The sequence below is a fragment of the Candoia aspera genome, chromosome 4, assembly GCF_035149785.1.
Source record: "Candoia aspera isolate rCanAsp1 chromosome 4, rCanAsp1.hap2, whole genome shotgun sequence".
NCBI classification, from domain to species: domain Eukaryota; kingdom Metazoa; phylum Chordata; class Lepidosauria; order Squamata; family Boidae; genus Candoia; species Candoia aspera.
In genome coordinates this window covers 44,697,026-44,715,119 of record NC_086156.1, presented here as the reverse complement: position 1 = coordinate 44,715,119, position 18,094 = coordinate 44,697,026, and the positions used below count along the sequence as shown (strand labels likewise).

Sequence of the window (18,094 nt, the reverse complement as noted above, 5' to 3'; positions counted from 1 at the left end):
TTTTAAAGAACATGCAGCAATGTGTGATGCTGATCCAGAATGTGCTCCTAATCATAATAAGGACTCTTGACAATTTCTTGCTGAAAATCTACATGCACGCATGCAAATATATATTGTGAGCTGTAGAAAGTGCAAACAATGGGAAATTGCATTAAAGAAACAAATATTAGCCAAGCAGAGGCAATTTTACACAAGAAACTGATGCTCATGTTCTGGACTAGGGTATGATGATCTTTTCTTCTACAGAACATAGTAACCAGTTTAACCACTGTTTTAAAAAAGTGGAGTAACATAACATATGGCTTGGTTCTAAGAAGAGTTTACTAATACACATCAGTATTAAATTGTTCTATTAATCTGTGTCGCATGCAAAACATGAGTTCAAAATGTATGAATTCATATCAGATCACTCTTTTGGAAAAAGTCCTTAAATATGCTTGGAACAAATTTCCAAACAAAAATGGATAATGCTGGATAGAGCTAAGACTTTGCTGCCACAAATTCATCTGGAATCCATTAATAGGGATATCAGTTAACATGACTTTTAAGTTTCCATTAAAAAAAATACTTTAATAATAGGTACATTGGGCCAGCAAATCTATGTGAAGCCCAGTTATGCGGTTCTTAATAACCAGCATTCCCACAAAGGATGGTAATTTAACACGTTACCAAGTTTTATATTACTCCAATGACATACACATCTAACTTTCTAACTCATACACTGGATTTTTGTAGCCCAGATCTAGTAGCTCTAGTTTAATCAAGATGCATGTTCAAGTCTCTCAGTAACTCATTAGCACTCAATAATTAATAAAGTGATTAGATTGTATTCACAATCAGTAGGAGTGGAAAGAGCAGCTTTGCCCTGCTTCTTACACCTTACACAAGAAAGTGTTAGGCATTTGAAGTGGAGAACCTTTTCAGTCCAAGGTGGGTTTCTAAAATCAAGATCCTTAACTGTATGGCCAACATCATTGGAGAGGGGAAGGTCTTCCATACAGAAGTTTCACATATCTGTCTGTCTGTCTGAAGTATGAAGAGAATGGGGTTATCATGCTTGTCTCTTCCTCTGAAGTCAAACAGAATCTCATCCATTTATGTTCTACTGTGCATTAACCATTGCAAAATGTTTGTGTCTCACAACATGAAGCATGATAAACTAAAGGGAAGGGAAGGACAGAAGCTTAGGAAAATCTAATTACAAAGCAAGATTTGGGTACAGGGGAGACACTATTTGCAAAACCACTGGTATCTAAAAAGCTCTTTTAAAAACAGCTCTGTAAAAAAAAAATCCTCTTTAACATAGTGTATGGATTCACACATCACATTCAGCCATAAAGTGGTTGGTTCGTTTTTGGCTAGACCCCATTCATTATGGTACAGCCAAGTCATTATAGCTTGTTTAAAAAGTAATGGTTAATGGTAATATTTGATTTGTGTGATATGTGAATCCAGCCTGGTAATTAGTAATTCTCCTGGCTACAAGGCAGAGGTCTTTTTGGCGAACTGATCTAATTGGATTGAACATGGACCTTCTGTATGGAAAGTAGGCATTCTTAACAATGGGGCCTCCCCAGTGTTTATCCTCAATGCACAAAACAACTGGGTTTTTTTATGTTCCCCAAAAGCATCTTCCCCATCTGGTCAACCTATTTCTTTAGATTCATTGGAACTAAAACTCACAGAATTACAGTACTGTAGCTGGCCATTTTGGGAATGCCAAGGCAGCAGTTGGGAAAGGGTACTCATTGGTTTTCTAAAACCTAAACCAACTTCTTATCTGGTGGAAGAGACCCAGGCCCATGTCATCAATTCACTGGGCTGATAATCAAAATCCCCCAAAGTACCAGAACAATCCTATGCTATGTCAATGTTCATTACAGTAGGAATGAGGGGGGGGGGGGAATTATAAACAGTTCAGCCAAAATCTGAAAATTAAGATTGTGATATATGTCTCTTCCATATGATGATCTTCATCTCACAAAAATGTTTGTGCCAGTGTATAAACATTACATAAAGCTTTTGTGAAAATGTACAGTGCAAGGTTCCTTCTGTGATGAAGTGTTTTTCCATGTAAGAACAAGATCCACATTTAATGTTTTATGTTGAAATTGAACAGCTGGGCATTATCAGTCTGACCCAGTGTTCTCAGTTACTCTTCATTTTTGGTTTATTGGCAGCTGTTTTTGTTTGTATCACTTATATCCCATCAGGAGACATGACTTTATGACATAGCTGTAATAAGACAAACTTATCAGCAAAGGGAAGGAGTTGGATTCAGACTTATTCCAAATGTTCCACTGACTTTTACACAAAGGCTTGAGCAATCTCACAGTAAGGGGGGTTTTCTACAGTTCAGATCTTCCAATTGTGCAGGATGCTGAAAAAACTCATGCCATGAGAGGATCTTTTGGAACGCTTGTGGTTTTTTTCACCCAAGAGTCCAGTTTGAACATAAGATATAAAATAGCCTTTCTGTCAGTAGCAAATGGCTCCTGAATGCAGAAGGATGCCTTTGGATCTAGCATATAGAAGTTGTGTCTTTCAAAATTTCAGACTTTTCAGATTGGACAAGATGATCATAAAGTTACAGAAGGCCTCTAGGCATCTGATACCACTGTAAAGCAGAGTCAGGCAAACTTTTGGTAGGTCAGGGCCCACATGTACCATTTCTTGCTCACCCAAAGTTGTAGTGGGTGAAGAGAGGTCATAAAATTGGCATGACTATGTGATGTGTGCTGATAGGACCAAGATTTTCTGTTTTCATTCTGGCTAAGTACGAAGAAATACAGTGTCCTTTTTTAGATTAAAAAAAGTTGTTAATCTTGTTTTTGGACTTACACTGCTCATGGATGGATGGATGGATGGATGGATGGATGGATGGATGGATGGATGGATGGAAACTCTGCCAATAATTTCCTGCAATTTTCATCATACAGGGCTTAAAATGCCCATCCAATGTGAATTGTAGAGTCAGTCCTTTTGTCCGTGAAGGGCAAAGCTGGCGATGTAGCTCTCCCTTCTTTTCCTCAATCATACTTGTACTCCACACAAACTGCACCCTTACAATCCATTACTACTATTTTTAATCGAACTTTTTTCTGGAGACAATACATTTACACATATACCACATCATTTATAGATCTCCTTCCTATTCCATTACAAACTGATCATATCTTCCACAAATCCTGATAATTTTTTAGAGAGGTATGCTTATCACTTGCATAACGAATGATGTCATACATTCTTTATAGGTGTTTGTGAATGTGTTTTTGATCATAGGACTACCAAAGTTTGGCAAGCATCCTCTTCAGGCTCACTGGACTCATATTAACCTGTATTTAACTGTAAACTGTACTGAACTGTACTAGAATGTATTTGATCCCTTCCATGCCTCAGAGTCACAGTCAACCTAGTGTAGTAATACGGATTGCAATTCAAAGGCTTCACTAATGGCTTTCAATGGATATATATGCTACTGCTAAAGTGGAATGTATATAAGTATGCAATGTTTTATGGACCCAGTGATGTTCATTCCATTGAGACTTGTAGAAATGCTGTTAGCAAACTGCAAATTTATATTCAGTGATCATAAAAAGAATCCATCATCTATGGCTAGTCAAATTATGACAAATATTACGATGAAAGAGAAGACTGTATAAAAACCTCGTAAGGGAAAGAGGGGTGGGGTGGGGGCAGAAACCATGGCTGAGACCTGACCTCACCTGGTTTACCAGATTTGAAATTGAATTTCGCTGCTTGTTGTTTGGTCTGGATCAAAGAATGGATGTTGCTGAGAAACTAGAGACTTTTAGAACTAGAGGTCACAACCTGAACTTTGGATGGCATGCATATTTAAAGTACAATAAAGCTAAAATTAATATGGATTCCAAAAATAATTTTATTAGATTGCCATATTGAGAATATGGAATAGATATGAACCCAGGTTGTGCCTCTATATGGACAAACAGCAGACAAAGACAAATGGTTGACATACCAGGAACTATTGGAAAAACATTAAAGGGAATTTAAAATTAAATCAATAAGGGAAATAAATAGTTGTGATTGGGTAACCCACACCCAAAATCTACTAATTTAACATCTTGGCAAAATCTTCCTCTAATCCAGGTTATGTAAGAAAAGCTGTATGATCACTGCTTGAATATTCCAATTCACTGTTTATACGTTCCTTGTAAATGGAGCCCATTGCAGGCACCAATTGTGAAAATAATAGCAAGGGAAATGCTGCTCGTGGACTTGACAGGATCACATGAAGCAAATCAAGAGAAACCCACAAAACCTCCCAAGACAAGTAGAATGACAATTCCATCTGTACTTATTCAATTAGCTATCCTGCAGCCTATGCACTTGCTAGTTGCAATGCCAGGAAAGCTCCCTGGCGCAGCATGGAATAAGTGGACGGGGAGCCTGATTTTCATTAGGAATATAGCAGGGACAAAGGGTTCACCCCACTGGTTCTATACCATAATCCCAATTTGGCTCAAGTGCTGCCCTTCCCCAACTGATTCTTTACATGGACAATTCAACCCTGAGCTACACATATTCTCTTCTATAGGAAAGAGAAAATGACAGCGGCATCCATCCAGGCCCAGGGCTTTGACTAGCTCTCAAAAATAGGGTATATATTAACCCATGTTTGCAGTGGCAAAGGTACCGTATCTTTAACATCTACAAATTCCTTCATAAATGGGACAATAATGATTTCAAAGTAAAATGAAATAAAATTATAAAGTCACCTGTCAAAAACTGCTGTTTGTGACCAACTAGGTGATAAAAATCAACATGTAGTTTTCTTCTGCTGCTTGTTGTACGCTTTCTAAATTTCAGCCATGTATTCCTTTTTTTCAAAGAGTAATGATTTACAAGTAAGAACTTTAGGTCATTAATCTGGCAAGCAAAGGGAATACTTGCTGAGAATGCTGGTCAGCCATGTAGTTAATTCTGGGGGGTGGGGAGTCTTTTAAAGCCTTGATAATTTGATAATTTGTCCTGAGGAAGAAGAGAGAATATGCTATATAAGAAAAGATTGATTTAATTTAATCATTTATCTATAATGGGAACAGTGAAGCTAGTTAGCTCTAATTAATTGAATTTCACTTATGTATTTAAAATACATCTGTACTGCTTCCCATTAAAAATGTTTGGCTAAGACTCAGATGATGTTGTTTGAGTCAGCACAACAACAAAAGAATAGAACAAGCATGGGTGGAGAAACGAAAGCTACATCACTAACCTCTTAACTCGGGAGACCAGAATAATTTTTTATGCACCTAATGCTAAAAGGTTATGTTAAAAGGTTACTGTATGTTAGAGAGCCAGTTTGGCATAGTGGTCAAAGCACCAGGCTAGAAACTGGGAGACTGTGAGTTCTAGTCCCGCCTTAGGTACAAAGCTAGCTGGGTGACCTTGGGCCTGTCCCTCTCTCTCAGCCCTAGGAAGGAGGCAATGGCAAACTACTTCTGGAAAACCTTGCCAAGAAAACTGCAGAGACTTGCCAGGCAGTGTCCGAGAATCTGACATGGTTGAACAGTTTTTTTTTTAAAAAGCAACTATATGAAAATTAAATAAGAACAGTATCATATAATTAGCAACAATACAATATTAAGCATTTAAACAATTATCTTATGCCTGTGTTGGCTTGGTATCCAAATTATTTCTTCAAGGTTGATATGACAGGCTTGGCAGATAATTACTTGAAAAAATTATAGACCATTTAGAGTTCCACCTTCCATGGTTAATTTCTTCCAGGTTTATCTGTAGAACCACTCTATTGACTTGAGAACACTTGTAGCATGACAAAGTGGGCTCCCTATTTAAACTGATAAGAGTTGAAAGAGTATGTGACATATGAATTTCCTCCACTTTTTCCTGGGTAGAATTCTTCCTTTCTTCCTTTCATCACTGTCATCAGCTTAGATAACTTGGGGGGGGGGGGGACTGTTTGGTATATTGTTTTCTGCTACAGATTAAGGTTTCTGTGGTAACAAATGATTTTGGCGGGTGAAGAGGTTGAATTTAATTGTCCTCTTTTCAGGTGTTAATAGTTGTTAATAGCCTGAAGCAAGGGCAGTTAGCTTGGTTTCAGTTTCCCTTCTCTTTAGGCATGTAGACAGTAAGCAGCTCTTTGAGAGCCTGTGAGAATGCAGAAGCCTGTAAATAGGTTTCTGTGCTTTCTGTAAATAAATTTATTTTTTATAGAAATGCCTGGTGTGTGACTTTTCTGATCTCTCCTGGGCCAAATGCTTTCTAGCACTCTGCCAGCAGGAACCTCAGCCCAACTCTTCCAATTATCTTGGATATCAAGAAATTTGAAAGATTTACGAAGTATATCTGTTTTGTTACTGATTGTCAACAGCTGTTGAAGAATAAATCTAACAGTCTGGGCTGTGAGCAGTGTTAGCTATGCAGTCTGATATAGTCATTTTCCCTCCTGAGCATTTTCCTGAGTAGGATCTGTTATCCCTTCTTTGGCATAATCCTAATTAGTAGGTCCTGCACTACTGGTCTGCTACACAGCACTGTCAAAATGAAGCACAGCAAATGTATTAAATGTAAATAGTGAAGATCTCATGTGTATCAATCTTGCTTCTTGGTAGTTTGCTAATTTTTAGTTATTTATTCCGTCTGGGAGGTGTCTGCTCTCCTGCACTCGTTCTGTTACATTTTTAAATTTTAGACTGATATTTAAATTTTGATCTAATTATGTTAACCATTGTAGATAAACATTTGCAAGGTTGTCAATATGCATTTCTTGATATTTGTGAGAACATGCAGCTACATTTCAATTGAACAAATCTAGAATTAAAAATAACTCCTCAAAATGGAAAACATGCACTAGTGACTCTTTAAAAAATAAAGAGAAAAAGAAATTAAAGAAAACAAGGAGAGTTAGTATAGAAACTAATACCCAACTGAGAGCTCTTTATTATCAAAATGAAGAAGGGGAAGATATTTATCTCCAAAGCTGGACATTCAGAAATGCAGCAGAGGGAGCAGATTCAGCAATCAGTTGTATTTCTGAAGACAGGGTGAAAAGTAGACAAAAAGTGAACAGGGAAAAGATGTAAATAAAGGAAATAAAAGTGGAACGTTCTGTTGAGTGTGTTGCCAGAGTGCACAACATGGGATGGATAGTAAACTCCAGAGGTTTTCAAAGTGCCAAATATATCATTAGAGTATTCACCTCGACCATCTGGATTGACCAGACTGTTGCCAGACAAAATCCTGTAATTCACATTAGAGTATTAGGAAAATTAATATAGTGGAAATGTGAACAAGAAGGGACATTTCATCATGTTTAGTGGATGTGTAAAAAAGTGAGAAAGTTTTGGATCCAAATACATACACTAATTCAGAGGATTTTAAAGATCAATATCCAATTAAAACCAGAGGCTTTTCTTTTGGGACTGATGGACAAACAATTGGAAAAATGTCATGGTTCTTTGTTTTTATACATGATAACTGCAGCGAGATTATTATATGCACAAAGATGGAAAGATTTGGCAATACCTACAATGGAGGAATGGTTGGTGAAGATGAAAATGATGGAACTTGCTGAGGTGGCCAAACTGACTTCTTTGATCAGAGAAAAGACAATATCTACATTTACTGTTGACTGGAAACCCCCTATAGACCTTTTGCATGAAACAGAAAAAAATAAACTTATGATTTATGGTTTTGATGATTAGAAAGAATAGTTTATAGAAAAAATAGAATTATGTTGTAACCATAGAACAAGAGATAAATTTATAATTGTACTTATAACTGTTGTAAAGAAGATTGAAAGCTACTTCTTTGTATCTTTTTTCTTTCTTTGCTTTTGCACTTTTAGCTCTTTCTTTGATTTGATTTCTTTTTCTTACTCTATATTAGTTTCTATTAGCTTTTACCTTCTTTGTTAACATTTTTAATAAGATTATACATATAAAAAAAGAGAAATGAGTCCCTCTGGTGAGAGGAGATGGGTGGTGACAAATTTGATAAATAAAATAAATAAATAAAAAATAAATTATATATAATTGTGTGAGTATTGTTCAGCATAACATTTCAGGTGCAAGAATGCAAATATTACCTAAATTTATTACATTGGAAAAGCCACTGACTGCCTTGTTGTAATAGAAAGGTCACTGAGCATGCAAAATTTTTCTTAAGGAATTACTATTTCTTCATGGATGTTCCTGAATTAGCAATGCAGCTTCTTTGTATCTTCAGGAGTTCTTTTACTTGGAAAAGTGATTTGGAGCCCAGTAATGTGATACTTCCCGCTGTAATCAAAAAGATAAGTGACAACAAATTTGTCCTATTGTTTTGAGCATGACTGAAAACTTTGGCATGACTTGCTTGAAATTTCCCTCATAGCTTCTAGCAGAGTGCAAGTGAAGCCCCTAAATCCATTTTTTAATGAAAAGGTCAAAAAAATTAAGTTCATTTGTTTACTTGTGACAATAAACCAATTTAATGTGCCTATTTTGTTTGATGTAATATCACTATAGTAGCTGTGATGCACACATTTCTCAGCCATACCCCATTCACATGTTCAAAAGAAAGCTGAAATAGCATATGAATGGACATTGACTTATTCAATTATATCTCTGAACATATATAAAGAATTAAGGCAGGAGCAATGTCCAGAAGACATGACTGTGTTAACCTTGAAAAAGAAAGATTTTCTTTAAAAAGGTGAGAAGAATCACAATCACTCCATAGATTTTATATATTACATCTTGTTTCTTCTGAAGTTCCTAGAATTCTATACATCATTGAAAGGGACAAGTGGACACTATTATAAACATAATTCTTCCTTCTACCCATTGACAAAAGAAAAAGTTGTGTTTCTTTGCATCTGTGTATGTGCCAGTTCATATCATCTTCTGTCAATCATCTGAAAAATATCAAAAGCAATTTTTGAGTGCATTTGGAAGATTAATAAAAATAATCCCAAGAATTCTTCCACATACTGAAGAACAAAATCCAAACTAGCCATGACAGTAATAAATTAATGGTTGAAGTCATCCTTAGTCATACTTAAAACAGACTCAGTAGAATATATGAGTTCATTATTGTATAAATGCTTAGCTCTTTTAAAGAACTGTACATTTTATTCATTTTCAAATCACTGTGTTTGTACATGACTGATATGTTCTCTCTTGTTCCCTTGGTTGACTTCAAAGTGATAATCAGAATGCTCTTAAGAAGTTTTCAGTTAAATTATTTTTATGAATGTAAGTAAATGAATCGAGCATAAAATAAGTCCTGTTCAGATCTAAAATGAAGAGATGAGCAGATGAATATTAAGGGTAAGCAATTTATAGTGAATGAGTAGCTTGACTTACTTGTGACTGTGACGCCTCAAAACGTATCTTGATTTTTTAGTGCTGACCTTATGACATTTTGTTCTAAGTTCAGCTGGTGGATAGCTGTTGAATCCATCTATTTTGACCACAGGAAAGCATAAAAATAAACATTTAGAAATAGCATACAAATGCTTTCCCACTGAATATTTTGCAACATCTTCCCTTTCAGCATTAACTATACAAATATAAAAAACATTTATACCTGAACTGGATCAGCTTTGGAAAAAAAAATAAAATTAGGTGCAATAATTTTTCAAAATCCCCAAAATGCGATTTTTTTTTTTAAAATAAACATAGTCTTCCTCTGGAATTCTGTTTGAGTCAATGAATGGGAGGCAGAAAGCTAAGAACTAACCCCACTTCTTAATTATGATGCATCCATTCCCTGTATCAGCTCAATCTGAGGTGATCCCTCCTCTGTGGATTGACTTTTTCTCCCAAAGGTACCTGAACCCTGATTTGGTAGACTTCCTACTCTGGCATTTGAGACACTATACACAGCAACCATTCATGAACAGAAATGTTCTGTATTCCAGGGGAGGATAATCCATGACCAATTTGTCATATGTCTCCCTCCAGATTGTTTTGGCACCATGCAGTGACATTCAAGAGGCCAATTTTGGGAAGTTTGGCTTAATGTATGGCCTTTACTTTTTAAAAAAAAATCCCAAGCTCCTTTTTACTCCTCCCTCTCTGTATAAAATGAACACATGGAGGAAATGGTTTGAAAAAGTCTAATGAGATTAATGTGAGTACTACTGTATGTTAAAACAATAGTGAAAAAAAAAGAAACATTTGTGATGGGGAAGGCCTTACAGAGATTAAAAACAAAAACCACACAGGTTGTAAACACTTACTCCAAAGAAAATGTAGAAAGGGTTTCAGGAACATAATGGCATAGTTTAATTCAGGCTTGTGAATTCTGCCAAGCTGAACCAGGTGCTGGTCCAAGGGGTCACTTGCCAGCTCTTCAAGTTCTGTGCTGTTGTAGGTCTGTCCCACAGAAACTACCAGCAAGGCATAGCCTTGACACTTGGCTCTCAAAGACACTTTCTTTAACACTGCTTTATCCCATTGACTTGTTCCGCCCACAGATATAACAATGATGACCTTGTGTTTCCTTGGGTTTGGAGTATATGAAAAAATGTGGTTAATTGTCCACTGGATAGCATGGCCAACAGCCGCCCCACCATCCAATTGTTGAACAGATTCCTGGATATATTTTTTCATGAACCATGTTGTATTGAAAGTCACTAAATCAAATCCTTTCTTTACAGGCATCACCTGGTTTTCTGGTTTGAATGCTGGTGCAGCATGGCTCACCAGAGCCACCCGGTCACCTACAGAAGAAGTTGCAGGCTGAGAGGAAATATCAAAATGGTCCAGAGCCCTGCTTAGAAATGCCTTCAGTTTCTTAAACTCATCAGGATTTATTTGTCTTGAGCTGTCCAAAACAAAAGCAGCATCCACATATTCCCATGGTGGTCTGGTTCTTCTGGTATGTCCACAGACAGCATCTGGTTTGCATTTATCTGGAAAAGGACAGAAATTTAGGTTTCTCTTTACGGAGAAAACGATAATGCTCAAGGGATTGGTTTTATTATGTAATCAGGAACAGTAGTTTCAACAGAATCAAATTGTTCTCAACCAGATGATTTGTACACACTTCCAGAACTGTGCTTGTTCTATTTTTATAGCACAGTAGAGTATTTTGACAAAGGAACTCATTGAAGAGATTTTGTGAGGCACTTTTTTCTATTTTATATTCAAATGAAGGTTGACAGGAGGAATATTCTCCAGTTCTTCTGGCAGAAGTACTACAAGGAGAATCAGTGTGGTTACTTATCAAGATGTTGGATTGGAACTGGGGAGACCAGGTTCAAGAACTCCCATGGAGCTCAGTTGGTGAGTCTCCCATATATGCTGCCTTGAAAAGGCAGGATACTGTCCTGGCTAAGCAAAGACCATGCCGAGACGAGAAGGAAGTCTCTAGTATTTTATTTAACTGCTATTGTAGACATAAAATCCTACCAAACTGAAGAAGTGTGGGAAAACCCAGACAGATAAACCCCAAAACTCAAGGCAGGTCTGTTCTGGGTTTCTTTGAATGACAGCTCAAAGTCTCTAAACTACGCATGCATTTTCCCCCCTGGATAGGGGCCTCCTCCTGCTCATCATCGTATTCATGACAGATACACATATAAAAGTAAATATTATATAATTTGGGACAAAAAATACCCCTCAGGTATGCATATTTAATTAGTTTAAAAAAATAAAACAACCAAGACATATATTTTAGTAACAGCTCCTCAGAAACCCAGAGATTTCTGCTAAACTCTCTCGGGCTTCTGGTTCAATACAAAAGAATACAGTCATCTCCTTCAAATATGTATGTAAGATTATCATTCTTCATACCATAGCAAAGTGTGCACAGTTGGAATCTTTTCAAAAATGGTGAGTAATCTCCCCTGGTGGGAATGGTGATGACTTGAAATTGTCCAGAATCATCCATCTAAAAATTTAAAAAAGGTAAATCTGCTAGATAATTCATTATTCATTGGTTAAAATTATATTCCACCTTTGCTTCAGGGGCTCCAGGTAGTTTATATGGCACTCCCTTCTCTTCTTAGTATAAACTAGACACAAAATTTAAAGTGTTTGCTCCTATTCTCCGGCATACCTGAAAATGCATGCATATAATTTCAACAATTAAAAAAATGTTTAGATTTATTTATTTATTTTATTTATTTATCAAATTTTATCACCGCCCATCTCCCCCAAAGTAGGGACTTTGGGCGGTTGATAAAAGTAATACCTCAGTCTGAATCTTTAGATGTTGTCTTAATATAAGAATTATATCAAAAAACATACTGTGATCTTTCAGAGGACCACAAGGTTAAGAAAGAGGAAAGGTTTTGCTATTTGGGGGGTGGAACTGGGCTGTCCTTATTCCACCAGGAAAATTAGGACTTGCTTCCAGTACAGAGTGATGACATACAAACAGAGGAAACTGCTATGTTGATGTACTTTAGTAGGTATTATACTTATTAGTACCAAATCAGACTGCCTTTTGTTCATACCATCCTGTTTGCAGGCTATAAAGTGATTTTGTAGAGGCATACAGACAGAGACATTAGCATGGGGCTAACTGCAGAATCGCACTCAGATGGCCTGCAGCCTTTCTGGGTGCCAATGCTTCAATTAAAGTCCAGAGACAGATATCCAATAGGTTGGTGGTACTTTTTTGTTTCTTCTTTTTTGAACAAAAACATAGAAAACCTGGGAGAATGCATCATGCTGGAAAGTTATGCACTGGAAAGGACCAAAGCACAGTCAAAAAACATGAACAAGCAATTCTTACTCATTTGGAGAATAAAGCAGAAATACAGAAGTTGTTTAGCAAGGGGGAGAAATGGTCTGAGTGCTGGTGGTGGTGACTGGAGAACAGCTATGGGATAGCAGCAACATGACCCATAAAAAACAAAAACAAATATGACCCATAATTTTAATATTATATATTCTGCAATATATTTCATTGGGACTAGTCCACAGACATAATGCTCTTTCAAACATTTTTTGATCATATATGATCTTTGTGCTCTCCATATGATTCAAAACTAAAATTCCTAGAATAAATGAATTTTATCTTCTAATAATTTATTTCATATCTTCATACCTGTTAGAAAACATCTACATGCAAAGTTAAACTTGTTAGTAAGGCAGAACACACATAATTACTGAATGCAAAAAAAGTAAAAGACCATAACTTTAACCTCACCAGAAAAGCACGATTGACCTCAGTTATGTTACTAAATGCTAAGATGATTGGAACAATGTCTAAGGCGCTGTACTCAAGGAGTGCTGTATTGACAGAACTTGGATGGTCCGACTCTCCATTGCTGAAGAAGACAGCAACTTTCCTCACATTAGCACCTTGGAGAGTTCGCTTGAAGAGATGCCTGGCAACAAACCTCATGGACCCACCAATGTCCCGTCTGTTGGTTGTTCTCTGGAAAGAAAGTCTATTGAGCTCCTGCAGCAACTTGTTCTTGCTCTGGAAATCTGTGAAGCGGATGAGGTAATTGGTGTTGGAGCTGAAGGACACAACAGCCACTCTGGCTCCCACAGGACAATTGCTCTCTCTGATGTTGGTTTGGTTCACAGTCTCTGTAACAATCTTTTTCATTTGTTCAAACATCTGGAGTGTGATATCCTGGGATATATCCAAAGCAAATACTAGTTCTGTAGGATATGCTGGACATTCTGCTGTTCCTAGGACAACAGAGAAGATTGCACATTGAACCAGACACGATTTAAAAAAAAAACTAATTTCAAAAGATAGCTAATTTATGCTTCAGGAGTCCCCATCCTATTTTCTTTACAGCATGCCACCCATGCCACCATAAGCAATGCTAGATGGTATTTCTCTTGCAAACTTCTCACAATGCTATGCCACATGGTAAGCTGGTTGGTGTAAAAACATGTGGCAGGTGCCACAGGCAGGAAATTATTGTGATCCTCTACATTCATAGAGTGAGATGAAGCACTCAATCATCTTTTTAGATATATGAGTGCATTTGAATGGAGAATGAAGCACTTACCTTGGTAGCAAGCTAAATGAAAAAGAGAAAACAATGTGGTATTATTGTTTAGCAAATGGCCAGATATTCCTTCTAAATGTATGACCCAGCTTTATTTTTTGTCTCCTACTTTACAGCCATACTTGGATTTCAATGGTCTGAGTGCTGGTTTTAAATGCACAGGTCATTCATACTTATATAAAGCAAGAATTTGATTTGAACGAATCTGTTAATGACTTCAGTTTTCTCCTTCCTGAGGCTGTCTTATTAAAAAGTGTTAGGACTATACAGTAGTTCTAATAATTCCTACCCAGACAAGGATTTTGGAAGCTTAATCTCAACATTGTTGATGGTTGTTAAATAAGAAAGAATTCTCAGAAATCATGTCTAAAAAGCTAACACTAGGAGTGAGTGATTCTGTTCTATTTCCTTTTTGTCACATTATACATGTTGCCAGCCATGAACACTATTCAAATTATTTCTATATTATTCAATGTATTTGGCTTCATTTTTCATTGTATTGTTCCTAATGTGCCTCTTTTTAGGTTGTGGAGCAATTTTCCCATTATGGGTGTGTAGGGGTGGGGGGTTTGCTTTGTGTTTTATTAAATAAACAACACAGGACAGTTTTAAAAAATAGAATGAAAAATAAGCCAAAAGCGAAGGAAAAGGGTCAGTAAAAAAGGCGGTATGATCTTAAGAAGAAATCTGAACATTTTAAAATATCTAATAATTAGCTACAGAAATGTTGTGCAGACGAATGTGATCTATTAGAAAAACACTGTTAATATAGTTAATGGAGATGCAGTATGAATAAATGTAGTGTTTGGCAAGAGAGTCAGTGTGGTGTAGTAGTTAAGGTGCTTGGCTAGAAACCAGGAGACTGTGAGTTCTAGTCCTGCCTTTGGCACAAAGCCAGCTGGGTGACCTTGGGCTAGTCATGCTCTCTCTGGATTAATTTTGAACATGTAGGAATAGGCTAGACCATAAATAATATTAAAGTTCTGACAACCTTCAAATTAGCCTGGGACAGACTGGCATCCCGCTGAGCTCCTGTGATAACAATGACATGGCTGCACCAAGGCAAACATCCCCAGAGTAGAATTCCAAAGGCCAAATCCCTAAAAACAGACATGGCCAGGACAAAGAAATAGGCGGCAAGGGACTAAGTCTGATTAATTTAATTTTAAATCTAATTATATTTACATCTGATTATTTAAATACATTTAACAGGATTATTTCACATGCATTTATTAATTTTTCCCTTCTTTTCCAGTTATAATTTGGCAGCAACTTTAAGAGGAGATATGGAATTCTCACCCAATGTTTTATTGGGGCTCATTTGGTTTTGGGGCCATAGTGTGTGCATTCTTAATGCAGGGCAAAGAGAACCAAATTACCCACGTAACTCAACGAGAAGAAGACCTCAATGTCTCTGATACTGACTGTGAAACAAATCTTATATGAATGAATGGAAGCAGTTCTATCTGCAAACTTGGCAGAATTGTATAGTAGGCTACCAAAGATTTAACTCTTCCAAAGAAATTGGCAGAATATCTATATTTTGCTTCCGTGTTTGTATAGGAACATTTAATCATTCAGAAAAGAGATTGTGTAGGAGCAACAGGAGCAGAAAAAAGGAGTGGATGGGTTGTTTTTAGTTTTTTATCTTTTGTTTTTGTTCTTGCTCCTACTGCCACCATAACAGAATAATCCACAGGACCATAAACCTCTGGGGTCAGACTATCTTAATAGGCCTTTGGAGTGGGAATGTCTGCAGGAATGAGGCACGCTGGCTGCTGTCTAAGAGTGCTCACTCGTACAGAACCCAGTTGTGCTTGTTTGAATGGAAAGCACTCCAGATATTTGAATGACTGAACAAGGCAATTATTATGCTACAAATTAATACTTACAGCTGTGCTCCCGAATATAAGCAATGAGCTCACATGGCTGCAGATTGAAAAAAGGGGAAATTAGAAACCATGGATGATCTGAAAAATGTTTCTGTAGATACTGTTCAGTGTGCAAGGTAGATATAATAAATGCTTACTGAAAAGGAAGAAATGCCTTTTGTTCCTTTGTTACCCTGAAGGGAGAGAGGGAGGAAGAAAATATTTGAATAAAATACTAAGAAATGTCTTTCCATGCCTAAGAACAATGGATGATGAAGCTGAAAAGGGGACCATGATGGGAGACAACTGTAGCAAAATGTTGTCCTTCAGTCTGGCCATTTGCTACTGTTTTTATATTTGTTAATGAGATGATCCCATTTAGGAACTATAAACACAACATACTTCAAAGCCAAACAATTATGTTAAACTAGCACATAACAAACATGACCCCAGCTATTCTGGAATTCACAAGTGCTGTATGAACATCTGAGGTTAATAACCGCAAGAGCCAAAAACATTTAGGACCCATGAAAGCCATTGCCACTGGCCACCCTCCTACTCATACTGCACATGTTCATAAGCACTAACTCTCCCAAATGTGCTAAGTGGGAACTAAGACAACCATGAATATACAAGTGCAATCAATGTAAGAGTCCTTTATAACAGTTCCTGCCCACATGTAGTGATACGATATGTTTTTAATGTGATTGTTAACTCATGGTTAATATCCTTGGATTTAGTTTTCTGATTTTGAGGGAAGGGTGGACTGCCAATAGAACTCAATAGTCAGTGGTCCATAATGTCAAATAAATAAATATATCTATCTCCATAACCTATCTCAGCCTCTTTAGTGTGCCATCCTCCTCTTATATTGGACTTCAGCTCCTATCACTCCTATCATTCAGCCAACATGCTGAATTACTTCTTTCCTTCTGATAACAGAAATCACATTACAGCTTCAAAGCATAATAAAACAAATCGGTACATGCAGGGAGAAAAATCTTTCATTAAGCCCACCACTCTCCCATTATCTTGTGTAGTCAAGTAAATGTTTTTGAATTAAACCCTAACCTAAAACCACAAAGAAGCAAAATTAATTCTACAACAGGAGCAAGGGATCTTTGAAAATGCAGAACAACAACAACATCAAACAACATCTGCCTATCCTAGGTCCTTGGGAAGGACTCGATAGGTGGATAAAAATGCCATATCCAGTCTAAACATCTGGGCTGACTGTGCGACCAACCATAACAACAACAACAACAACAACAATCATAGGAAACAATTGGGGCTACATCAAGTAAGAAGATGGGCCTGGGAGGTTTTGTTTTGTTTTTATTTTGCAGGGAGATTAGAATTTGTTTTAATGTATTAAATTTTAAAAACCTAGTCTAAGGCATAATGAACCATTCTTGTCTATTCCTCACCTAAAACTTTGGGGAAATTGCTTCATTGGTTTTCAAAAGAAAGCTGCAAGATACGGGCAGCACAACTGGAGGACCTGAGCAGCCCAGAGCAAATAGCTCTAGTGATACATACCATCAGGGCATTCTGCATCCCAGGCCTAAGAGACAGTCCATGTACATGAGCTCAGATGATCCAAAAGGAATACATGCACTAGCTATGGTGACATGGAAAGAGGAAACTTACAAAGGTCACTTAATTTAGAAATGATTGCATCATGCTCAAAGACACAATGCAAATTGCCATGCAAATAAGGTTGCCTACAGAAAATGGTATAAATTTGCATACCCGGTGTCCTGGAGGACCATGGTCTCCTGGTGCTCCTTTTTGGCCAGTGGCACCTGCAGGACCCTAAAAACAATGACATTGAAGAATCTATCTTAAAAAACAAAACAAAACAAAACTTTCAGCCACATATCCTGGAATTAGTGAACAAGTGAGTAATGCTGACGAAGCCTAAGTAATCTGAAGCGATAAGTTAAAAATACTATATAACATCCACAAATTATTTTAATTCTGATGCCTTATGGCTATCATTTAAAGAGATATACAATTAATTCCATGTATCCAGATAAATTTAGATTTATCTCTAATATTTACCCAGCCCTCTCCATTTTTGCAATCAAGAGGCATTTTAAAAAGTAGTTTTCAAAATGAGAGGAGGGTCAATTATTCAAATAAAAGTTTCATGAAGCACATGGAAGCCCTTGGTTGGGTCTAAAACAAACCTTTGATTTTTTTTGCCTAGGCTTGCTTGTTTGGCCTAGGCTTGCTAATGTCATGC

At 36.9% G+C, this 18,094-nt stretch overlaps 1 protein-coding gene across 1 annotated transcript in view; it reads right to left on the bottom strand.

Moving 5' to 3' along the window:
- Window positions 1-8,508: 8,508 nt before the first annotated feature.
- LOC134496297 (collagen alpha-6(VI) chain-like) overlaps window positions 8,509-18,094 on the bottom strand; it is a 53,426-nt gene continuing 43,840 nt past the window's right edge. Inside the window, exons 28-36 of the mRNA XM_063302037.1 lie at window positions 17,599-17,661; window positions 16,005-16,040; window positions 15,868-15,904; window positions 13,970-13,987; window positions 13,153-13,640; window positions 11,790-11,886; window positions 10,232-10,906; window positions 9,354-9,450; window positions 8,509-8,902 (exon numbers count right to left, since the gene is read on the bottom strand). Of these exons, the coding sequence (XP_063158107.1) occupies window positions 8,899-8,902; window positions 9,354-9,450; window positions 10,232-10,906; window positions 11,790-11,886; window positions 13,153-13,640; window positions 13,970-13,987; window positions 15,868-15,904; window positions 16,005-16,040; window positions 17,599-17,661 (1,515 nt within the window). The 3' untranslated portion in view covers window positions 8,509-8,898. The remainder of the gene's footprint in view (window positions 8,903-9,353; window positions 9,451-10,231; window positions 10,907-11,789; window positions 11,887-13,152; window positions 13,641-13,969; window positions 13,988-15,867; window positions 15,905-16,004; window positions 16,041-17,598; window positions 17,662-18,094) is intronic.